Here is a 25,720-nt window from a genome sequence, read left to right on the forward strand (position 1 = left end):
GATGCCAGCCAATAATGCATGATATAATTAAAATTGGCAAACCCTAACCCCCATCTCATCGAAATTCGGTGAATTATTTCCATATTATCCATATGATAATTCATGATCTTGTGTGGATTGCTCATCGATTGATTTATTAATTATTATGAACCATCACAAATTCATGATCGTTTGCATATTGCTAGGTTGATCCGGACTACTTGCATTGCAATTTGCTTGGCCAATTTTCTTTAAATGATATTGTTTTGTTTTCTCCCTTTTTTACTTATTTCATATAATATCATAATCATACAAATATTATTGCCACCTAATCATCCACTACGAAACCCTTTTTTGGCTGCTCAATCATGTCAAGTCAGACATAAAGTTTCTAAGTGATCTGATGCAAATCATTCAATATGGAATATTAACTTCACTAATATGTTGTACCTAACGTATTGTCATATTATGTCTAATGGTCATCTCAAATTCTTCACTGTTAAAAAATAGGGACATGATTTCTGCTCCCTCGTTTTCTCTTCTTACGTACATCTCTCTCTCTCTCTCTCTCTCTCTCTCTCTCTCTCTCTCTCTCTCTCTCTCTCTCTCTCTACACACACACACACACTATTTTATTTAGTCATTAGATGCAGCAAAGTAAATAAAACCAATAGCTAGAATTAAAAAGTGCTATACAAAGGTGAAAATAAATGTCCAGAAATCACTCCCTAAAAATAAAGAGGATGGAAATGTAAGCGAGTCATGACATTCACAAAATGTAGTTATTTTTGAAAGAAAAAAATGTCCAAGGTTATTGAAGAAGTTGAAGACATCCAAGTCCAGGGTGTACTGAAGAAGATGATGACATGTACAAATCGTAACTTAGTGCACATTAGTTAAAGAGACATGCAAAGAATCATGCATCAAGTCCAAGGTTATTGAAGAAGATGAAGACATCCAAGTCCAGGGTGTACTGAAGAAGATGATGACATGTACAAATCGTAATTTAGTGCACATTAGTTAAAGAGACATGCAAAGAATCATGCATCAAGTCCAAGGTGTATTGAAGAAGATGAAGACATTAGGTATATAATCTAAAAGCTAAGATAAATTAAGGTTTGAGCACTAGAGCTTCTAATTGAGATCTGAGGAGCTTATGGACAAGGACGTGAAGTTAAGGTGGGTTTCTATTTCTAGGACCACTCCACCATGCATCTTAGTTGCTACTGTTGCTAAAAGTTGAACTAAAATTGAACAACCTATGTCCATGTGACACTCTCAATTTTGGCTTTTATTTACAGAAGGGTGAAGTTGTCTCACGTCCTTCCAAAGAACAAGTATGGAATATACTTACAAATATATGAGACAATTGCTTAATGCTTGTGGAACTTTGAACTGTAAAGTGTTATATTTGGATGACATATATCGAATTAGACATTGTCTTTTTCTTTCCTTTAATTAAAAAAATAGAATAACTTTTCTTCTTCTTTTGTTTTCTTGGTGGGGGATGGGGGGTCATGCATGCACTCATATATTATTTGACATATATTGCATTCAACAATAATACGGAGAAAGAAAGAAAGAAGGAGAAGGAGATCTAGAAGAAGCAGAGTGTTTCTTCTGCAATCACCAAAACTAGGCACTGGTTTTGGCGGATATGGAGAATGCAAATATCTATTGGAAAACATTCATTCTTGTGTATTATTATTATATTATAGACTTCAATTTCATTGGGTATAAGGCATATGGTATTGATAGGGCATGTTGGTTTCAACAGATCTTGTTTATCTGATAATGATGCTTAATTGTTAAACCCTACTACTACTTTCTTCCTTAATTATTACCTTCTTTGAAAATTGAATTCTTTTAACGAAAATTGAATTCTTTCGAGACTTTTTGTAATGGTTAGTTTTTTCTAATGTTGGATCGATTATGCAGGATAGTTGCGAAATGTGAGTAGCCGGTCAATCAACACAAGACAATTGGTTAATCGTCCACTCACATTTGGCAAATTAAATTTGTCATGGGTTGCAGAATTTCTAACAATATTATATCCCAGACTTTTTTCTACGTTAATTATCCTTTATACAAACAATATTATATCCCATACTATTTGAGCAGAAGCCTAGATAGTGACAGCATTTTTCTAAACAAGTAAAATTCCAAATCGATCAAATTTCACTCCTAAATGTAATGGCTTGTATTCAAACATCACTTTCTTTATATTGTGATTAATTAAACAAGCAAACTATTTGATTACCGCTGCTTTTTCACATTTATATTACGAACATGGAGATCACAAAAAAAGTAAACTTAAAGAAATTAAAGAAAGAAAGACCCTCAAAGCTGGAAGCATGGCGATCAGAAAAGCTCGTGTGTTCACTTTAGAATGAAATGGGATCGATGGAATATAACTTTTGACAGTGAGAGAGAATATATAGTTGGAGCCCCAAATATACTTTCACTAACATACGAACGTCTGGTGAAAAGAAGGCAATGAGATACAAAGTGGAATGAAGCTATGAAAGGCTGGGCAAAGTCCCCACAATACAAACAAAGTGAAGAAAATAAAATCCACAGCTTTAGAGGGAATAAGGAGGAGGGTTGGAATGATTGAACTGATCACAAAAAGAAAAGAAAAGAAAAATATTTATGATTTAGCTAGAAATTAATATAGAATATTGTGTGGGTTAAATGTGTTTTTTTATGCTAGAGATTGACAAAATGTATATGGGAGAAAGGAGAAATGAAAAGTGAAGGATGAGAAGTAATGTGAAGGGATGTGTATAGAATGACACACAAAATGAAAACACAAAACACAAAACCGAAATGAATTTTAAAGTCTTTTCACTTTCAAGTTTCTGTTTTATATAACATTGCCTTACTCATTCTCACCACCTCCCTTCATCTCTCCCATGTCCTCGTTTAATTTTTATTTTGTATGCTAGAGATAGACGAAAAATATATGGAAAAGATGAGGAATGAAAAAGGCTGAAAGATGATGGAAATGTGAGAGAAATTAATGTGTATGAAATGACACACAAAATAATCAAAACTAAAAACAATTTGAAGTTTTCACTTTTAAATTTCTGTTTGTTGTCAGCCATGGCTTAATTCAAACCTCAATTCTCACTGTCCATTTCCAGACAGCGTAAAGATAGAGTTATAAATCAAATGGGTGTAAAAATAAATTTACATATTGAATTGGATTTATAGGGATATATTAGGTCATAAATTTGGGTTTAAAGAGATATTAATAGTTTAGTTAAAAATCACCTTCCTTCATCTCTCCCTAGTCCTCATTTCCCTTATATGCTTTTCTTTTATCTTTAGCACAAAAAATACATCTAAAAATTAAAAACTAAATGATTATAAAATAGTTTCAAAAACCTCAACAATAAGGACACAAGTGAATGCTCTTACCGCTTTAGTTATAACTAACCCCTCACTAGTGTTGGCAAATTTTAGATATGATTAAGTAGTTTCTAACTGTTTAGGAAATTAAGAAAAGAGGGATTATGAGGTTAATTAGGGAGGGAAAAGGCAATTAAAGTGCATGAGGAGGATGAGTATGACAAGACTGAGTTCGGTTGGGGTTTGCGGTGGTGGAAGTGGAAGTGGAGGTGGAAATAATAATGATAATAATAGTAATAATAATAGATGATAGTTTTACAATCATGGGGAAGCATATTCACTTTCCTCTTTGTCATCACTTTCAAAGGCATGATTAGATAAAAGTTTATCCATCTAATCTCCCTCCCTCACCCAAAAGCAAACTTCAATTCCCTCCCATCCTACCTTTTTTTCCCCAAATTAAACTACAAACTTCCCCCCCAAGACTCATACCATAATAGCTTATGTATTTTTATAAAGTTGAAGAATGTAAGATCTGTTAATACCACATCTTTACGAGTGATCACATGTCATCTCATGCAATCCAAATTACCTCTCCATCACACTTTCAGTTCACAAGTGATTAGGTCAACTGTTATAACAATGTATAACTGGCATATATGTACGTGTTAATACAATCGTCCACTTCACATAATTTTAAATGATATCAAAGCCCACATCAAAAATTTGACGAAACTAAAAATATTATATTATAATTTGAAATCCTATATTTGATTGGTTGATTACTATTGAAATGAATTATCAAACCATATTGGGTTATTTTTCTTCGGCCTCAGCTAACTTGAACTTCTGAGATGGTCCCCATTCTTTTTTTTCTTAGCCTCCATGTGGGTTTCTTGGTTCTGTTTGGATGGAAAGAATCAAAGAAATGGAGTAATTAATCTTACATTTTTCATGCCTACTTTTCTAGTTATGAAGGGCCGGACTCTATAATCTCTCACCTGCTGGCCAGTCCAGATGTTTGATTTGAGGCCCATATGTCTATATTTCTTGTTACATCGGCCCGACGAGCCGAACTTTATAATCTATGTTTTAAATGAGCCTTCCTGGTTTATGCGTATCAACCTTGCACAAGCACGTACTAATCTTCTCCAAATCGTTAAAATTTTATGTTCTTTCTATCGGCTAATTTTCTCTGATGTTATAAGTTGAATGCCAAAAGTATAATCTCATTGTGCACTCCTTACAAATGCATTCTTCAATCTAAATATAAAAGATTTGAAGCGCACAATGAAAATTGTCTAACGCTAATAACAATTCCGATAAATTAATTAAGTTTGAGAGCAAACCAAAACGAATTAATCTTGAATTAATTAACTAAACCAGTTTATACAACATTTTCCCAGTTCCCCCACCCATAAACCGGTTTAGCAGGTGGAGTGTACAACTGGGGTTTTACACCCTTGCACGCTACGTAATATAATCAGCTACTTCTTCGTTGCGTTACAGTGTAAGTTGCTAGTTATGGACAAATAAAATGCAGCCACGTATTGGAAATCCTGCTCGGGATGGTTCAAGGTTGTTGCTTCTGAGTTTCTAAGTTTGGCAACCCATACAAGTTTTGGCACCAAACGGACGAAAGCACGTCACACAGATTGAAAAACAAAACATTTTCGAACACAAATGATACAAAGAAATGGCATGTCACTAATTTACATTATAAAGAAAACTCGTTTTCGCACACCCGTTTTCTTCTCCCGCAGTCCTCCCTTTGTTGTTTCACATTAGGATTGAATAAATCACAGGAGAATCAACGGGAGTGTGAAAATCACTGCTCATTTAAGAATCTCAAGAATAATGCTACTAATCATTCACAAGACTGGCTAATGTCTATTCAAATCTTTACTCTATAGCCCTATCTTCGGATGGCCAAATAATGCCAGTCTCACAGGGTGCTCAAGCAGTTAATCCTCAAATGACAACAATAATGCTTGACTTTTGATAATTTTTATATGACATATGGCTTAGACATAACAGATAAGAACTTTCTAATATAACACATTACAAATATACCTCCATGCCGATAAACTTAGACGACTGACAGAGAGGGCAGACGCTGAGCTTACTTTCACAATCTTTACACAGGCAAAGATGCTTACAAGGCAATAGAAGCATGCACACTTCATTGACTCGGCAGGCCTTGCAAGTCATCATCTCTTTCCCGTCATTATTCTCCTTGCCAAACATATCCAAATTGATTGAACGCCCATTGCAGCAAGAAGCTGTATCATCTACCTCACTGTCACCGCATCCTTCTTTACTATCTCTACTTTGAGCATATACGTGCTGAAGATTAAACCTTAGAGATGAGATCATGTTTTCGTTGCGCCTGGCTATCTGTTGCCAAGCACCTGCTTCAACAGCCAACTGTTCCATTTGCTCTTCAAGCTCCATATTCTTCTTGCTAATGCTCTCCACTTCTGCTTCTTTCTCTCGCAGCTTCCGAAGAACTTTGTCTTCCACAGCTGAGAGAGTCTGAAGCTGGGTGGCTTGGACCTTGTCCAGGATAGTTTGCCGCAATCGGTCACCCTATAAAATAGGAAAATTATAGTTAGTTAATCAGTTAAAAGAATCTATTGAATGGTTGTTCCTTGCTAATAAGTAAACACGTTGACATAAAAGCAACCACCAGAAAGCAATGGGACCCCCAGAATATCCAACAAGCCAAAAACGGAAGGCGAACAGGAAAACTAGAATAAGAAACCGAATATACACGAATTTAACTAACAAAAGACTACTTAAACACGAATATACAAACCGCACTGTCCTCACATCACCACACCTACTACCTTAGCCGCAAGGATCTTCCATCAAAATGGAATACTTGAAACATTATCCGAGTTATGCCAAATCTTGTTTATTTTATTTACTAAATACAGTTCATGTTTAGATTGTATTCATAGTGGTGGAGTACGAATCAAAGTTGTCAAATTGTGCTCGGACGAAGCACTTTTTATATTAAAAGATATGCCATACACTTAGTAAGATAACACATATTTTAGTTAAGATATCAAACCATAGTTGGACGCAATCATTATCTGTGATAACATTTTGTAGCATCTTGAACCAAACTGCATGACACGTAGTGCCATCTTTAATCATAATGGCCTCAAATATAACAAATCATTCAAGTAACGGTTGATAACACGGACACAATCTGTATAAAAATATGAATGACCCTTTCGAAAAGGCAAAGGATAACAGATTCTAGTAATTTTGTGGATGCATGCACACTTAAATGTAGTTTTTCTAGTTTCGGTTTGAGCACTGTCAAAATACAACTTATCCAGTTTGCCGAACTGCAACTCTTATTACATCAAACATTTGGGTAATTGAAAATCGATCCATGGTTTTTATAGAAGATAATAATCCTAAACGAAATCCAAGAATCTGTGATCAAAAGTATTAGATGTTCAAACCCATACATAAACTCAACAAAAATGGCATGATCATCAAACAATGACATAATACCACTATATACAAACATATACAAAAATGTACGACCATTGATCATCAGCAGATTAAGTAATCATCCTGTTATATACACACTTAAGTTATCTTTTTGCAAGCATCTACGACATCCCCAAAAAAGCATTCAACCAAGCAACAAGATAAGGTCTTTGCCAAGAAACCAAACCTGGGCCTTGAGGAATCTATCAATCTCAGCATCCTGTCGCTGTAGCTCATGATCAACATCATCGCCGATAACTGACAGCAATGATGAGTCCCCTGTAGAAACCATTCGAGTATTGTCAAGGGACAAACCCAAGCCTGTGGAGACCGATCGTGGTTGCAGGAAATCAATGGACGATATCTGCGAGTTGTTCTCCAGGAAATCCTGTTCCTTTAGCTTTTTCCTTTTGGATTCAAAACCGTAATGCCACTGCAAATCAGCGCCATTATCGCTGCCATCCGTTGCAGCCACGGGACCAGGCGCAAACCCTTCTACATGAACTAAAAAGAAGATACTAATCATTTCAGGTAATGTTTCCACAAGCTCAAGATCAAAGAATCAAGGATCTATTTGGTTGCTAAGAAAGTCTAGGGAAAGTTAAGGGACAAAAAATGTCATGAATTTAATAAAGTATTCCACTTTCTGCAATTCCGTTATTAAAAATGATAAATTCAGCTGAAATTCGCAGGGCAAAACATGGAAATACAGCTAAGGTGACGATTTTTATCTAAAACCCTCTGGAATTTGGAGCACTGGTATTAAAAAAAAAAATCCAAAATTTTTGAGCCAGCTTTTGTTACAAATTCTGGGCAACCAAACAGAACATAAGAAAATGAAAGAAAAAGAGGAGGAAAGAGAAATTACAGGGCGGAACGTAAGGAGGATGCTGCTGGGGGTGATCTTGTAAATTTCCGGGGTCATAATAGGCCACCGCCGGCGACACCTGACCGTCGATTGTGTACAAATTTCTACAACAAAAATGTGGAAAAATAAATAGATTTAAGTAAATAAATAAAAGGAAACGTCGTAAATATTAGACGAAATTGATGAAATAATTACCTGAAAGACTTGGATTGTTGCTGTTGTTGTTGTTGTTGTTGTTGGGGTGGGTAGTGCTGTTGGAAATGGTGCTGGGGAAGAGCCATAGCTCGTGAGGTTTTAGAGAGAGAGAGTCTCAGAGAGTTTTAGAGAGAGAAAGAGAGTTCTTTTCTCTGAGGGGAGAGAAACGAATAGAGAGAGAGAGAGAGAGAGAGAGAGAGAAAGAGAGTTCTTTTCTCTGAGGAGAGAGAAACGAATAGAGAGAGAGAGAGAGCGAGAGAGGTTGCTTGTGTGAAATGCTGGCTCGCTGAGTCGCTGGCCGTGGAAAATTCCATCTTTTATTTTTCACCGCTTGTCCTCATTGTCATCAGGGTGGGCTTTTTCGTAAATCTCACAAATTTTACTTTGTCCCATAGATTCGGCCCAATAGTTTCGGGCCTGATAGTGAATTTTCAGTCCGGTCCATATTTAGAAAATGTGCAAAGGATAATGACATTGGCTCGTTTCGAAATGTTTTTAGAATGACTAAAAGCGTTTTTGGTAAAATTATTTTTGGGTTCCAAAAGAATTTAAGTGCTTTTTGAAAGAAGCACTAGATATGTGCTTCTTGCAGGAAGCACTTAAAGTGCTTTTCCAAGATTAAAGCTTGTTTGGATGTGCTTTTAAAATGGCTAAAAACGCTTTTAGAGAAAAAAAATTTGGTTCCAAAAGCACTTAAAGTGCTTTCTTCAAGTAAGCACTTTAAGTGCTTTTCCAGAATTTACTTGTATTTTTACTAAAGATTAGTTCCAAAAACATTTTCACCAAAACTGTCTTCAATCATTTTAAAAGCACATCCAAACAAGCACTTAGACTTTTAATAAGGATTAGTTTCAAAAACATTTTCATCAAAAAGTGATTTCAGTCTTTTTGAAAGTACTTCCAAACGAGTCTATATTGTAGTTAAATCATTCATTAATCATACAATTCAATTAGGGTGGCAATTCGTGTTTTCAGATCGGATTCATGTCGGACACAAACAAAAATAGTATATTCGGACACAACATAATTACTAATAATGTTACGATTAATAATTAGTTAATGTTCATAAGCATAAACTTACCTAACATATAATGTTTGTATCAAATATAGGGATTACTTAAACATGTTAAAACATGTAATTTTCGAATTATGCTAGTTGACTCAACACATGAGCAATTTATTGACCGTGTCAAATGGGTTGACATGATTATGTCCAACCCAAACTTGGGATATTTCGTGATATTTTTTTAGTCGGGCTGTCTATATTATGTCTAAAAAATGTAAGTGTACCTTAAAATTTGTAATTCAATATTTGAGAAATTAAGATTTAGGCTAATGAGGCACTAGTTTATCCATCTACATGTGCTTACCCACCGCAAAAGAAAAAATATATATATTTACACTCATTTTTTTCTATCGCACACTTTTTCAAATTTTTTTTACCATTAATCTTCTTTAATTCATTCGATTCACAGCTAAAAATTAAAGAATTTTTGTGGATAGCACTACTCAAAAAATAATTACGAATGGAATTGCATTGCATTATTGAGATTATATATAAATAAATAATTTCATACTTTTACAATTACAATAAAAAGAAAAAAAATTAAAATAAATAAACAAGAGAGAAGGTGTGAATTGAATATAATACAACCTGTAAATCAACACTCATCCCGGGCACCCAAAAAGTCCCAAAACCGCGTCATTTTCTACCCTCAGTCTCTGCCCGAACTCCAAAAGTCTGCCCGCTGAGTTGTCCGCCACTTTTTCTCTTCAACGAAAACAAAGAAAAAGAATACAAATTTGTAATTTCGTGTGCTTCCTCGTCTCTGTGGATCAACTAGTGGTGCAGTTGTTTAGCTTGATCGGAACGTTGAGCTTTTTGGGATCGAAAGTTACAGAACAATAAACCCGCCGGTTGAATTTCGGCTTCACCAATTTCCCCAAAACGTAGGCTTTCGATCGGATCACGAAGTTCAGCTGCAGCGGCACCGGCAGCGCCGTCGTCCCCGTCGCGCTGTTTATGCTTGCGCCGCTCCCGTACAGCGGGATTTTTTCGCCGAATAACTGAACGCTGATCGATCTCTGGCTCTTCCTCGACTGATAAAACTTCTTAATCTGCATAAACCAATTGAGATTAGCAATCTAATTGATGACTAGTCGATGAAATTATGAAAATTAATGATTGAAAGTGGAAAATGGCTTACGGTTCCGGAGGCGATTGTGATTTGGAAGTACGATAGATCTAGAGTCTTCGACATTACGTGCATTCCGAAGAACGTGCCGGTGTTGCGAAATGTGAACTTGACTGTGGAATTGACTGAGATCATATCAGTGGAGACGCCGGTGGAATCCGAACCCGCTTGAATCTTGAACTGTTCGAACGTCACGCTCTGCAATTAAACGAAATTAACCGACTTAATCACTACAAAGATAATCAATTAGCCAAATAGAGATGATAGCATGGAGAATTGAGAATGGACAATGGCGAATCGGACGAACCTTCATGGTGATCTTGGGCTTCATGGGCTTACTGGCGCCCCAGAGAATCAGAGCGAACATGGTGAAGAGGAGGAAGAAGCCGAGAACGAAAGCCGGGAAGTAGCACCGCCGAGGGAAGCCTTTGGATGGCTCTTCTCCCTCCAGAAGGCCTTCTTCTTCAATGACGGCTTGCTCCTTCCACGGCTTCTGACCTTTCCGGTGGTGGCGGGACCCGTCATTGGGGTTGATCTTTCGGGATCCGGGTTTGAGTGACCCGGAGAACCGTGTGGAGGAGGACTCGCGGGAGTGGCGGCCGACGGAGGAGTGGGAGTGGGGAGGGGAGCCGGAAGGGCTGATGACAGGGGTGGACTGAAACGACGTGGCGGTCTTTTCTCCATCGTGGGAGTCGCGCGAGGGGCTCTGGACGTAGTAGACGGGGCGGCGGCCTGGGGATCTGGTGGGGGACGACGGCGCGAGGCTGGTCACCTCGGAGTCGGTCTTGGCGTGCATTGTGGCGGAGGTTGGATTGTTTGGTGGTGGATTGGGGGGATTTAAGGGAGGGCGATTTGGGGCAATATCGTGTGAGCTGAGCTCAGCTGCAATGAAGGGGTAACGGGGGTGAGGGGGACTTGGGGGGATTATACCTTGCTGCGAGGGAGAGGGAAGACAAAACTGGGGGTGCTAATTTTTAATTAATTAGGATTAGTGGGGGGTTAATATTTGTGATTTGGTGGGTGCTAAAGTTTGGGTAGACGAAAGGGGTGTGTTATCCACATACCATTTTTTACTTCTTATACACTTCTTGTTAATTTTTGTCCGTTGATTTTTTTCAATTCATCCGATCCGACGGTTGAAAACCAAAAAGATATATGAGAAGTAAAATAAAATGTGTAGATATTACATCCCTAGACGAAATAGCTAGGAACTAATAAGGCTGACAGACATGCCACAGTTGGCACCGCCTGCATATCATAAACATATTGTATAATGATCGATCGTATAGCTATTTTTATACTTATTTATGTTTGTGCCTTTCATTTCATTTATTCAATCTGACACATAAAAATAAAATGTGTGTGAGAACCAAAAAATGCGTGTGAGAACCAAAAAATGCATGTAAAAATCAGAGTCCGTAACTAAAAGCGGTTATACCTGCATCTAAAGTCTTTCACTTGTTTTAAGAGAAAATGTGAGTGAATTATTTGTTTACGAAAAATAATCGCATGTAAATATCAAAATACAATATACAATAACACTTTGTTTAAATGAGGAATTTTAAAATGACAAAATTTTATTTTTTAAAATTTGTGAATTTTCTTGTTTGGTTAATCTAAAAGAACAATAGAATTTAAATACGCAGTTTATTATTTTAATCAGTTACTCATAAAAATTTGGAAACGACACCTATTTACATAGAATTAAACTTGGGAATTGGAGGTCCCATAATCCAATTTTTTTTTCCACACATGAATTCTAAATTTATATGTTTATGACTCCAAACAAGGAAATTGGTGCATGTCAATTTATAAAATCTGAATTTTTTCAAAATTTTAAGTTTATTTTCATCATTCAAATAGTATAACAGATAAAATTTGTACTTTGAACATCGTATTTGTTTTAATGCAACAATATATTTGCATTAAGAAAGTGAAAGATTTAAGCTAGATCACACAATAAAATAACTATAATAATTTGTATCCATCTCTCTATTCACCGAAATTAAATCTAATATATATTTTATTTATAAGTAAAGATTAATACTACTAAAATACGAGTAACTGTCGTAAGCTAAATATACGCATTTACCCTGCACTACTTTTAGAGAAAAAGATATTGACCAACTCTTTTTCATGTTTATTTATATAGAGTGAGTATTAAATTCTTTACTTCTTTGCGTTTACTAAAGCACGTTTTTGAAAAAGATTTCTTATTCACACGTAATAAAAAATTAAAACATAAACTCTACATTAAAAATTCATAATTAAATATTTAAAAATGAGTAAACATACCAATTAGTTGGAGCTGGTAGTTAATTTCTTTCAATTTCTTTTTTCTCCTTTTCCGACTTCACTTGTTCCAAATAAGCAGTATTTTTTTTCTTTTAGTATAAGTTGTATAACGATATATTTTACACTAAAGATAAAAGAAAGTTCGGAAGCTACACAATGAATAATTTAACTTGGTATCGAATTCGTCATCCACTAGTTTCGAACCTAAAAAGTGGCCAGATAACCAGCATTAACTTATCAATTAATTCCAGATGCGTCCATTCACCCCAAATTGTCGAATTGAGTGTCTTTGTTTTACATTAGGAAATTTCTAGGTGATTTAGAAAATTAAGTTAGTTTCTAAATGTGGGCTCCATGGAAACATGTGAATCCATGTGAAGAAATACACCAAAGAAAACATTTGACGGTGCGCATATATGCTTTGTTGTAATTTAAAATGCTTCAAGACGTGCACTGCATCCGCCATTGCCAACAATGCTGATGTCATGCATGTGCTATATATATTTTTTGTATTATAAAAAGAATAGAACTTCTAAGTTGAAAAGATCAGCAGCAGCATCCAAGTCCAGTTCTTAAAAAAATTACTAGACTTGAATGCTCCAACAAATATTCTGGTGAGTAATCAAAGTGGAATCCTGCTTAATGATTATCATTAACACATGAATTGTTATTTGGAACTAAGGGATCATTTAGAAAAAATTATTAAAATGAATGAAAGCATTTTAAAAAAAAATGTTTTTTAGTTTCAAAAGCATTTGAAGCACTATCTACAATATCAATTATGTACTTTTTGTAGGAAGCACTTCAGCGTTGTTTCATTTGCATTTTTACTAAGCATCTGTCCCAAAAACATGTTTCGTTGTTTTAAAAGTGCTTCTAAATGAGACTTAAATTTTAAACAGCTCAAAAATATGATAATTTTCTCTGAAAGTATTTTCAATTATTTAAAAACACTTTTCAAAAAAGCCTAAAAAAACATTAAGAAACCATATATGTCAAGTAATCCATAAACATTTTTATCAACCAAATCTTTTTTTCGTCTGGGCAAAAGGCCCAATGTTCAATTGAAATACTTGCTGAAACATGAAGCCCATTTGGTTCGACCAAAAAGAGAAACCCATTCGGGCCCAAATTAAACTTGAAATTCATCAGGGAGACGATCATACATGCTTTGATTCCAAAGGATTCAAAAGTCAGTATTTGAGCACAGCGCCTCTACAAATTACCCCCTTCAAGTTTGCTTCATTACACGTTTTGCATCCTCTTGTTTTAAATTTTAAGAAAGAAACCCAATCACGAAAGATTGGGTATTTTATACGAGCGATATTTTACCTCAAATTAATTTAAATTGCATAAATGAGAATTTGAAATCAATGCATAGAGTGAACATATTTATTTTATCCAATTTTGCTATGCTTAAGTCTTCAATCTGTTAACAATCGTGTTAATCCTAGTGAATTGTCACGTGTCCTTTAGTGGTATTGTTAAATAATGACGTGCCTTGTTTGAGGTTTGGGTTTTGCTTAATTAAAACCTTATGAATGCCAAGAATAATAAATGACATAATTACTTATTAACTTTTATCATATAAGGTAGAGATGGTAAATTTGCGTCATTTTTTAGCGAGAAATGAGGTGGAAATTAGAATGGAGATGACATACAGCCCTGTAACGGCTTTTATATTTTGCCGCGTGCATTACAAAAAAATAAGAAAAGAAAATGCCGATTAAATTTTCAAAACCCTCTAGTCGAATGAAAAAAGAGAAACTTCAAAACATGTCAATGTGGGAAACAATCAACAATGGACAACAATTACAAATTTTTTTGTTAAATCATAAATAAAAATTAGAACCATCAAATATAAGAATTAAAATTAATCCAGAATTAAGACAACAATAAAAAACTTTCACAACAATTGCGAACGGGGCCGTTTTGAGAACCTTCCCGGCCTTTTGCGTCTGCCCACCCATTCAAAAACCCTAGCAAAAACCTTAGAGAGCAGCACCAACTAGGGCTGGGCACGGGCCAGGCCGGGCCCAAATTTGGAGGAACCGGACCTACCCGTTTTAAAATGTAACGGGCCGGGGCGGGTCGGGTAGAGAGATTTTGAATTTAGGAACCGGACCTAACCCGGCCCGTTTTAAACGGGCCGGTTCGGGACGGGTCTACGGGTCCAATTACTTTTTTTTTTTTTTTCTGGGTCTGACATTGGGCTGCTTTTTTTTATTACCAACAACACATTCACATTTACAAGGCCAAATACAATAGGACAACGAAACCAAGCCCAGCATAAAAAGCCCTAACACCTTCATCCTTTGCCGCTGCATCCTCCGCCACTGCTGCCATTAGAAGGACAACCAAACTCGAACCAGTGGCCTGAAATCACGCCAAATCGAGCTCCCAAAGCGGATAAAAAGACGACTTCAACAAGTCCCGCAAGATCCTTCACAGCATGATTTTCCAAAATTCAGTAAAGCAAGTAAATTCTTATTCTTTCATTAAAAAAAAAAAAAAACTCTTGACAAATCAAACCCACAAAGAATTGATACTTGGATGCTCAAAACCCTAACTGAGAATCAACAATTAGATAGCTAACTGAACAAAGTTGTTGCACACATAGCAATTCAAAGAAGAACCTCTACACACGTATTATACTTGATCCCCATCTAAAATCATTAAACCCAGATCGTAAAATAATCAGAATTCGCTAGAAAAACCATAACCATTATCATATATGAGAAAAAGCAATAAAATTGAAATCCCAAATTAAAAAAATCGAAAAACCGTAGCTCGAAAATTCAATTTTTCATCTGGATAACATGCAATTCAAATAAAAATTAAAACTCTCCATCTGGGTTCCTTTCAATTCTACCCAACAATACTGAAATGCGAAATTAGGCATACCTATTAGCTGCTGTAGCTGTTGAACCGCTTAGATTATGGTGGTGTTTTCGACGGCGATGATGGGTGGTCACGATTGGGAGAAGAGTCAGGAGACGACGGCGATAGTGGTGTTGTGGGAGAGGAGATTGAGAATCGAGAGGGAGGACTCTAGGAGAGAGAGATCGAGAGGGAAGACCCTGGGAGAAAGAGATCGAGATGGAAGACTCTCGGAGATAGAGATAGAAAGGGAGGACTCGAGAGAATCAACGAATCGAGAAGGAGGACTCTGGGAGAGAGAGATCAATAGGGAATGCTCTGGGAGAGAAAGATCGAGAGGGAGGACTCGAGAGAATTGACGAATGGAGAAGGATAACTTTGGGAGAGAGAGATCGATAGGGAAGACTGAAAGAGAGATAGAGATCGGCAGGGAGGGACTTGGGAGGACTCGGGAGAATCTTCCTGAAAGCTGAGATGTGTGTGCGTTTATGAGATTTGAGTGTGTGTGAGAGAGATATTTGAGAGTGTGTGAGGTTTGCAAACGGTTCGGGCCGGGGGCCCGGGACTTCAAAAAATTGGAACCGGCCCGCCCCTTTGTTTACTTGGACCCGCCTTGCCCCGCCTCGTTTTGTATCTAAAAGAATACGGACCCGCCCCGAACCGCCAATACCCGGCCCCTACCCGCGGGTCCAGGACCCGTTTGCCCACCCCTAGCACCAACGTTTATGTATCCGTTACTATGCCCTAGATTCCAAAACACTCGATAAAAACCCTCGTGAGAACCCCCAAATCACCAATCCAATCCAATCCAGTCGAATCCATCTATACTCTCAATGGAGCTGGTGGTGGCCTCGTCGTCTGTCGAAGCCGGCATCGGCTGTTGGGACCTCCTCAACGGCGCCGAGCAGCTCCGCTACAAGCTCTGCGCTTCTCCGCCTCATGGCCTCATTTGCGTCGGCGAACGATTCCTCGCCTCCTCTCAGCTCCGTGAGCCTTCCGCCTCCTCTGGTTCTGTCCAGTACTGGTCTTGGTCCAAGGTAAGATCACCTCCTTTCTTGTGCATACCACCTGTTCGATGAATTGCCTCATTGATAAAAAGCTTACTTTTTTTATTAAATTTTGGGAATTTTGTTGTGCAGCCGCAGGTTGATGTGAAGAGCTTCCCAGAAGAACCGATCAATCCGCTCGCTGCGAACAGCGAAGGAACCTACATTGCTGGCGGTGGCTCATCGGGGAATATCTACTTGTGGGAGGTTAATTTCCTAATCGTTGTTCTTCTAGCTCTTAAATTTATTTTCTTTTGAGCTCTGAAATGCTGATAAACATTTGTTTTTGCATCCATTTAGGTTAATACTGGTAGACTGCTTAAGAAATGGCATGCTCACTACAGAGGTGTTAGTTGCTTGGCATTTTCGGATGATGGCTCCCTGCTGATTTCGGGGTCAGAGGATGGAGGCATTAGAGTTTGGTCTCTTATAAGGTAACCACTTCTTATCTTATACTTTTGTATCTTTATGTTGTTTTCAGTCATGCACTGAAGACGTTTATATCTATATCCGTTGAATCTCCACAGATTATTCGATGATTATCAAAGTCAACAGGAAAGCCATCTGTACATACATAATTTTACGGAGCACACTCTTTGTGTAACGGATGTTGTCACAGGATATGGTGGATGCAAAGCCATTATCGTGTCAGCATCACAGGATCGCACATGTAAGGTACGGTGTGCTCTTTAGTAAATTATAAACTGTATTTGGTATAATAATAATGTTTTATAACGGACAGATCATGTACTGAACAATGATGACAAAGTAAATAAAATGGGGTCTGGGTACTATAAGAGAAAACGATTCATGAGTTCACCATCCACATGTGGATTGTTTGTCTTGATTTGTTGACCTTTTACTTTCTTAAATGCTCAGATTTATCTTGTCGGTGTTTTGTATCTTGTAAAATGTACTTGTTATAAGTCCCTCAATGTGTACTACATGTCTTTTGCCTATTATTTACTGATGCAATCTTATTAATCCTCAATAAACAAAAAAGCAATTCATTTTTGAAATCGCATGTGTTTGACATTTTGCTCCATCTAGTATTATGATTTTTTATTTGGATGTACATTTCTTAGGTTTGGAGTGTAGGAAGTGGGAGATTATTGAGAAATATTGTTTTCCCTACTATAATTGATGCAATTGCACTGGATCCTGGTGAAAATGTCTTCTTTGCCGGTGGTAGAGATGGCAAGATATACGTTGCTGCACTTAATGCTGAGAGCCCACTAAACAGCAAGTATGGGTTGCATATCATCGATTGTTTCTCGAATCACAGGTTTCTCTCTTTTCTGATAGTGAACCTTTTGATGAACTTACTGATATTCCAGTTTGCAGTTTTATTTGTTAGTCTGATGAGTTTTCTTCAGTTACACATCTCTAACATTCAACTGTGTATTTTTCGTTTTTCAAAGTAACCAGCCAAAGATTGTTGCACGTTTTAAGAATCCGGCACTCTTCATTTTGTTGTGACAGCAAAACTCTTTTAACTGACAACTTTATACTTTGACTTTTGAACAGCAAAGCTGTTACTTGCCTAGCATATGGCATTACTGGAAATTATTTGCTTTCTGGATCAGAAGATGGCATCATTCGAGTTTGGGATGCTAGAACTCTTAACATTGTTCGTGTGTTCAAACATGCAAAAGGTTATCTCAATGCTATTTGTATTATTGCTTTCTAACATCCATAAGCTCAAATATGTTTCATTTTAATTGCTTTTAGTTTGACTCTTAAATGTGTCTGCTGTCTGTATTTGTGCCATTTCCTAACCAATTGTGTTTTCTAATTAACTACGGATCTGTTAGAGCAAACACCATCTCTGTTTCTTTACCTTTCGCCCCCTCACCTTGTTCTAATGTACAGTGAACCCAACCTATTGTAACAAAGGTTGTTGCTGATAACTTTCGACTGTTAGTTTTATTATCTTCCCCGGGCTGTTGCATATATGGTGGTGGTATTGAAGCAAATCTAGTGCAAATTAGTTTACATTTTATATTCGACTTTCTCTGTTGTTATGCTCAATCTGCCAAACTTTACTAATTTGTTTAGTATTTACATAAAATTTGCACTGTACTGTGCAGGTCCAGTGAATAATATTCTAGTCACTCGACAGCATTTTTCTCAGATGAATTCGTATGCGTCCTCGAGAAGGCATGGTTCATCATTACCACCTCCACTGGAAAAGTATACAACAGAGGAAGGCGGAGACATTAGAGCTTTCCTTGGAGGCCCGGCTACTTGCAGGAATTTGACAGAACCATTGTACATCACTGAACAAGTGATGAATAGGCAAATCAAAGAGCTTCAGGTTCGTTTTTATTGCTTCATAAATATTCTTAAGACAGTAATTATAGACATTTCAGGAGTGTGTTGGTGTGTATGCGTGGGCACTGGGTATCCACGCACCGAACTACTAATAATGTTTCATAATTATTCAACTACTGGAAATGAACGGTATATCTTCATGGCGTTGAACTTTACTTTTGGCCTCATTTTCAGCAACAAGGTTCTGCCTCAGCCGAAATGGAGATTGAGAGACTCAAGCGGGAAAATGAAAGAGCCACACAAATGGCTCAGCAGTGGAGAAAAATGTATGACAACTTGCATCAGTTCTGTGTAAATGAGCTTTTGGATGGTGATCAAGAAGGTGTCTCAAATGGAAATGCAGCTTGAATACCTGACAACTTACCAGCTTTGTTTTGTTCTTCGTATTTTTAGTTCGTATTCCTATTTTCTTGCCAGAGGTCGCACTTGGTGCGATGGCAAGTGCCTTCGCCCATGAACGGTAGGTCTCGGGTTCGAGACTTGGGAGCAGCCTCTCCATAAATGAGGGTAAGGCTAGCCGACATTCACCTCTCCCAGACCCTGCGTAAAGCGGGAGCCTTGTGCACTGGGTACGACCTTTATTCCTATTTTCTTGCCATATTACTTTAAAATATTTGTAGAATTTGCTATGAACTTCCAAATTCCTGTCTTTTGTGTTTTTGCCTGTCTAAAGGTGTCAACAGGGCCCATTAGTGTGGTCCATTTAAAGTCGGCCCATGTTAATTTGTGGTTGTAGGGAGTAGGCCAGGTGATTTGTTGTACTTGTCTTATTCGTGTAGTTTTCCTGACGTAACTAATATCTAAACATATCATGTTTTGTTAAACCTGTTAAAATAAACAGGTAATATGACATGACTAGAACTTTATCTTAACGGATGTGTCATTTGTGCAATGCAAAGAATGACATCATCATGATGATCATAATTCATGTTCTTTGAAGCCAAATAAATTAGAAGGGATTCACATAACACGTACTCCAATGTGACCAAAACCCAATACTTGCTGTTTAAGACAAAAACCATCCTGTGAGATCACCAAACCCATCATGACGCAAACACCTCCAAATAAGCAAAACCCCTTTACCAACACAACAGTAAAGTCCGCTGCTGGACCAAAGTGCCTTCTCTTCTTTCCCCACAACCCTATTTTTATCCTTCAAATTAGAGGAGAGTGGCAGTGATCACCATCTTGAAAACGAAAACGCCAAACTTCGAACCCAAACAAGTGCATGAGATGCTTTTTGACTGTGCCCACTTAATTGGTCGAACAGAAGCAACTGCAATACACCACCCTATCTAAAAAAATTGATGAAAATCACGCAGAGAGAGAGGAAGAGATCAAATAGGGGACCATTTCTCATTAAGTATAAATTTATAATAATTTGTAATGACTAGGCCCTCCGCCTTCAGCTTATAATAAATAATATCATTTGTTAAAAAAAATAACATAAAAAAAGTGGAAAGAAACAAAAATTAGATAATATCATTTGTTAAAAATAAAAATAAAAACAAAATAAAGAAAGTGGAAAGAAACAAAAATTCTTTACTGGACACTGCTTGACTTATTATGTATTGAGTTATTCAAAATTGATTTGATTGGGTTATAAACACTATAATCGAAATCATTTATTTTCTTTCAACCTTTCGATTTCCATTTCCTGCTCGTATATAGTCTGTAAACATAGTAGTAAAACACACAGTTAAGTAAATTCCATAGCTTGAAACATAATTTAGTAAAATTTCATAGTTTGATGATATAAATCACACATTTCGATCAAATCACACATTTCAACAAAATCCCATTTATTATCAACCACAAATTATGCAATTGGACTTTCTGGGTAACTTTAAATTCCCCAAAAAGCAATCTAAAATACCAAAATCAGTGATAGACTACAAAGCCAACATAAAAAAAAAACGAAAACTTACGGAAAAGCTTCACTTTGTACTCCCAATCCTTTTCACGAATCTGCAAGGAAAAAAAAAAGAAAAAAAATCAGTGACAAACTACAAAGCCAGCATAAAAAAATCGAAAACTTACGGAAAAGCTTCACTTTGTACTCCCAATCCTTTTCACGAATCTGCAAGAAAAAAAAAATGAAAAGAGTGGAAAATCAAAACTGCATTTCGATCAAATCACACATTTCAACAAAATCCCATTTATTATCAACCACAAATTATGCAATAAAGACACATTTAAGCTTAGTACCTTTGAGGAATATGAGTCGATGAGTGCCTAATAAACATGCATGCTGGAAAATTATTTAGTAAATAAGAACATGTCGGGATCGCATTGAGTGTAAAATTAATTAGTAAATAAGAGTAAGTCAGGCTGAGAGTAAATAAGAGTATCCCTAAATTTAATCTCTCTAACATTATTCTTATTAAAATATGACCAGCTAGGTATACAAAAATTATAAATGTTTGATGTGGGGAAGAAGATAAGGTGGTGCAACCAGTGATAATGCAAAGTTAAAAAATCCCCACCCAACAGCAAGATCTCTCTTCTTTAGATTCTTTTTATCCAATCGAACTTCTTACACAGAAGATGTCTCTTTATTCATGTCTCATGCCAAAAACTTTTATTTTATTGTATTAATTAATGCGGAATAGATATTTCATCTCATCTGCTACAGTATATAGTTGTATTCACCTATATATATACTTATATATTGAACTTTTGAACAATATTTATTGTATTTTTATTATAGAAAAGTATATATCTTGACGAAATCAATTCCATGTTCTTAATTATTCTTCTGTTTTATTCGATCACAACGTAATGGTGAAGGGAGGTCTAGGGTTTAGGAAGTGAGGCAGATTAATCTAAAGCATAAAAGGTTAATGATTATGGTATATATATGTCGTGCTCCTTGAGTAAATGGTATCCAGCAAGCTCCTAACTAGCTAGTTCATTGCCAAATTTAGTTGAACCCATTTTTAACTTAGGGTTTCATCAGGTTCTCATGGTTCTACTGATCAGTCAGTTTCATTTAGTTCCTACTCTTCCTAATATATCCTTGTCGGTAATATGATTATCCATCGCAGTGATCATATGTGGTATTGGCACTAACCTGGAATGCGCAGCTAAACTTCCTAACATCCCGTCTAGATGGGTTAACCCACCCGAATTTTGGTGGCCGAGTCCGTCTAACTGCATTGTTGACATAGATATGGATGTACTGAAACAATCTTTGTTATTCTTTGTACTCTAAACTAGAAAAAGTTAATACATGTGTGTTTAAGTTACCTCAATATACATCTCTCAAATGAGTGAAGCTCTGAAAGTGTATTTTTGAAAGAAGATGTCTTGCTATAAAATCATTTGGTAATATATCAGGGATGTTAATTCATGTTTTGAATTTAACAATATATGTACGTGCTCCATATCACTCAATATTTGTTGTTCACATGTTAGACTTAAATCATATCACACATGAGAACTAGTGTGTTTAGAACGTAAATTTAACAGCAATATATTGAGAAACATTCTATATATATGTGCTTGTAAAAAATTACGTTGATTCTTATATTGTGAATTAGTTTCACGGTCAACCATAAGCTTATTTTAAATACAATGGAATGTTAACATGCATTCGATTGTTAAAAAGAGCATTATTTACTGTATGACATAATTAAAAGGGTAAATAATATGTTTTACATTGGACTTGATGATGATCACAAGCCGCAGGCCGCATGATAATTATATATATTGTTCGTTATAGCAATTCCAGCACATGAATCAGGAGGGTAGGCACCAGAAAACCTGATCCATCTCGATACGCGTTCCCAAGCAATAAGAGAAGAGAAGATGAGTTTTTTTAGGCTGTGCTACCACCATACAATAAAATACAAACCCTAGCTAAATCTTATCATTATATTTATATCATATCATATCACATATGTGGAGCCAAAACCCTAAATATTTACTAGCTACATTATCTAGGACTCTCCGATTGGACCATTGACACAGGCAGCAGGCCCACACTCACATCCCCGGCTGATCAACGGCATCGTATTCCCACCGCCAGCCAGTAAAAGAAAGGAATGTATCTGTCATTTATGAGACAGTGGGGGAGGGGTTCTGGTGAGATTTCTGACACCTGTCATGTGATTGTGGGGGCTTTGGCCTTGAAAAAAAAAAAAGGACTGGGATCACCTCTGGATCCCTCCTGCTGAGCAAACTGAGCAAAACATCACAACCTTTCATTTTCATCTTGTCTTGTTTTGCATGAGAATTTTTCACTATTTAAATTTATTTCTGGCCACAAGATCAAAAATAGAAGGATATGATGTTTTGCTCAGCAGGGGGATCCAGAGGTGATCCCAGTCCTAAAAAAAGTGAAATTTTTAGGCAAAGTCAGACCATCACAGTTGACGGTTCCACTCAAATGGTGTTTTTCTGTATAATAAACAAACACTTTCAGAAAAAACACTTTCACAAACACTTTCAAACAGTTGGTAGATCTGAACCCTTTATTTTTCTTTCATTACATTCACTACCTGTACATTTGTGTGTTACTATTAACGCTTCTCTTTTGGTGTAAATATCTAGATTTACGGTGAGAATCACTGAAATTAAAATGACCATCTTCTGCATTTGATTAGGGTTTTTGGTCATGGTCAATTCGTACACTGTGTAAGTGCTAGGTGGGGCCCACTTGTTAATCTAAGGGTCCAGATGGAAATGATGGACAGCATGCTCCACTGTGATGCTCTTCCAAATCTAGGAAGCAATAATCAGGTATGAACCTTTTAACTTTTTTATCTCCATCCCGAAAGAAGAGATTGTTTCCCAACAAAGAAAGAAACCAAAAATCAAGGCAAGGAAGAAAAAAGATCTAACAGCTTTGGTTATTTTAAAAGATTGACCACACAATTCCAAGAGCATATATGTGATTATTCGGGACGTTAATTTCCGGTATTTCGTGTGGATGTCAACACTAGTTAGTAGTTACTCAACAACACTATTACAGTTTTTCGTTTAAATTTGAAGTTTTAACTCTAACATTTAAACCTAAAATATGAACTATTTATACCTTCAAACAACAATTAACCGAGGACTAGATAAAACTTTGAAGGGAAAGTATTGATGAAAAGTGAGTGTCAATCAAATTTAAGTTGCAACTTTCACCTTAGATATAACATGTTGGTCGAGAAGCCTAGAATAATTGAAAAAGTTTTTAAAGAAAAAGTTTTTGGAAACCTAGTAAAAATATAAGTTAATTTTGGAAAAACACTTGAAGTTCTTCTTACAAGAAGCGCGCCAATTATTTCAAGTGCTTTTAGAACCAAAAACATTTTTTATAAGGATAATGTTAGGGAGACCAAAATTTTTAAACCAAATGATGTGTCACCAATAAGAAACAAGTACGTTAATCAACACTTAATCAATCGTCCAATCATCTACAACTATATCATTCGGTTTACGAATTTGCTTTAAATTTTTTTATCTCCCTAACATTACTCTTTTTATAAAGCGCTTTCAATTATTTAATAGTACTTTCAGACGACCTCTAATTCCATAGTTAATAAAGAGGCGGGATGAGTTAAATTTTTTTATGGCACCTATATATGGTTTATAATTAAGTGCAGTAAGAACGACACTTCGCCATGTAAGTCAATAAATAATATAAATGTATTTTATCGAGTACAAAATATTGATAAAACATCAATTTGAAGTAAATGAACCTAAAATTGGAGTCTCTATATATTCTTCCAAGGGGACTGGTGGTCTGATCTCAATATTATCACTATTTAATTCACTCGTTTCCTTCGGCTCCTCTTCTCTTACCTTTGTGTATTTCTCTCCTTCGCTACTCTACTGCAAATTTTCTGATAAAACTCCACTAGCTCTTCTATCTTTCCCATCCCTCTGCATCCAGCAGTACTATTTTCCATCACTTCTCAGCCTTCAAACCCTACTTCCCCTTGCTGTTCTCTTTTCTTCTCAGACACTTTAAATTTTATTTTTCTTGCCAATTTATAATATAAATAAAATTATAGGTACAATCTTAGCTATATACGTAGCAAGTATATACATAGCAATGGATATTGGCCAGTACAAATCAGAGGAGCAGATGGAGATGATGATGATGATGCAAATGGAAAAAATATCCGAGCTCTGCGGTGCCTACAACGACGTTGTTTCCGACCTGCCGCAGTCCGATCTCAATTTCTCCTCCACCACAACTAGTCCCAATAGTATCAGTGCCACCATGTCTCATTACACTACAGACCAAAACCCACAGAACAATAGTATCCATTCACCAAACTCAAACTCACAATCCTTCCTAAACCTTCCAACAATCCCATCTACCATTTCATTCACCAACACAAACCCTACCGAGCAAACATTGTTTTCAGCACCGTCACAAAAACGTGCTTCGATGGCAGCCATGAGGGAGATGATATTCCGGATTGCAGCCATGCAGCCAATCAACATCGACCCGGAATCCGTTAAGCCGCCAAAGAGAAGGAACGTGAAGATTTCTAAGGACCCTCAGAGCGTGGCGGCCCGGCATCGGAGAGAGAGGATTAGTGAGAGGATTAGGATCCTGCAGAGACTTGTCCCGGGCGGGACAAAAATGGACACCGCTTCCATGCTAGATGAGGCCATTCACTATGTCAAGTTTTTGAAGACTCAGGTCCAAACGCTGGAGAGAGCTGCGACTAATAGGCCTACCGGGATTGGATTTCCTGTGGCCATGTCTAGTGGGAGCTACATATCTAACTCTATGGCTAAGGCTTATCAGGCTCCTCCTTCTCATCAGAATGTGCAGCATTTCGGTGATGCTTAATTATTGATTACATAGTCCAACTGATAACGAGACTAATGTTAATTGTTTGATTGTGGGGTTGTAAATTAGGAACATGCATAAAACTATTGTGATCTTCGTCGATCTCATATAGTTTTAAGCTTACTTGTAATCCATGTTCTCTTTTCTAATAATTTAATAATAACATCCCTTGATTTTCATGAAGAAATCAGAATTTGTTTTAAATCTTAATTTTTGAAATTGTCAATTTTTGTTATGTAGTCGAAATTTCATTTGGTCTAGTGGT

At 36.6% G+C, this 25,720-nt stretch overlaps 4 protein-coding genes across 6 annotated transcripts; 2 read left to right on the top strand and 2 right to left on the bottom strand.

Moving 5' to 3' along the window:
* Window positions 1-5,179: 5,179 nt before the first annotated feature.
* On the bottom strand, window positions 5,180-8,161 carry LOC126602110 (probable BOI-related E3 ubiquitin-protein ligase 2). 2 transcript variants are annotated; one of them, XM_050268935.1, is made up of 5 exons: window positions 8,144-8,161; window positions 7,907-8,088; window positions 7,712-7,815; window positions 7,031-7,347; window positions 5,180-5,922 (listed from the first exon to the last, which is right to left on the bottom strand). In XM_050268935.1, the coding sequence occupies exons 2-5, from the start codon at window positions 7,990-7,992 to the stop codon at window positions 5,395-5,397; spliced, it is 1,035 nt and encodes a 344-aa protein (XP_050124892.1). In that variant the 5' UTR covers window positions 7,993-8,088; window positions 8,144-8,161; the 3' UTR covers window positions 5,180-5,394. The 2 variants fall into 2 exon arrangements, with proteins under 2 accessions (XP_050124892.1, XP_050124891.1); XM_050268934.1 differs by lacking the exon at window positions 8,144-8,161 and having other exon boundaries at window positions 7,907-8,140.
* A 1,262-nt stretch (window positions 8,162-9,423) lies between these two features.
* Window positions 9,424-11,055, bottom strand: LOC126602111 (uncharacterized). The gene is made up of 3 exons (XM_050268937.1): window positions 10,409-11,055; window positions 10,114-10,299; window positions 9,424-10,024 (listed from the first exon to the last, which is right to left on the bottom strand). The coding sequence occupies exons 1-3, from the start codon at window positions 10,895-10,897 to the stop codon at window positions 9,743-9,745; spliced, it is 957 nt and encodes a 318-aa protein (XP_050124894.1). The 5' UTR covers window positions 10,898-11,055; the 3' UTR covers window positions 9,424-9,742.
* A 3,324-nt stretch (window positions 11,056-14,379) lies between these two features.
* Window positions 14,380-19,480, top strand: LOC126602107 (protein ROOT INITIATION DEFECTIVE 3). Of its 2 annotated transcripts, XM_050268932.1 has the most exons (10): window positions 14,380-14,396; window positions 15,989-16,313; window positions 16,416-16,529; window positions 16,623-16,756; window positions 16,850-16,997; window positions 17,408-17,607; window positions 17,850-17,977; window positions 18,413-18,639; window positions 18,831-19,053; window positions 19,236-19,480. In XM_050268932.1, exons 2-9 carry the CDS (start codon window positions 16,110-16,112, stop codon window positions 19,002-19,004), a joined length of 1,329 nt encoding a protein of 442 aa, XP_050124889.1. In that variant the 5' UTR covers window positions 14,380-14,396; window positions 15,989-16,109; the 3' UTR covers window positions 19,005-19,053; window positions 19,236-19,480. The 2 variants fall into 2 exon arrangements, with proteins under 2 accessions (XP_050124889.1, XP_050124888.1); XM_050268931.1 differs by having other exon boundaries at window positions 18,831-19,316.
* A 4,866-nt stretch (window positions 19,481-24,346) lies between these two features.
* LOC126602112 (transcription factor HEC2-like) lies at window positions 24,347-25,642 on the top strand. Its single transcript, XM_050268938.1, has one exon. It carries the CDS (start codon window positions 24,703-24,705, stop codon window positions 25,453-25,455), a length of 753 nt encoding a protein of 250 aa, XP_050124895.1. The 5' UTR covers window positions 24,347-24,702; the 3' UTR covers window positions 25,456-25,642.
* Window positions 25,643-25,720: the final 78 nt, after the last annotated feature.

The sequence above is a fragment of the Malus sylvestris genome, chromosome 15, assembly GCF_916048215.2.
Source record: "Malus sylvestris chromosome 15, drMalSylv7.2, whole genome shotgun sequence".
NCBI classification, from domain to species: domain Eukaryota; kingdom Viridiplantae; phylum Streptophyta; class Magnoliopsida; order Rosales; family Rosaceae; genus Malus; species Malus sylvestris.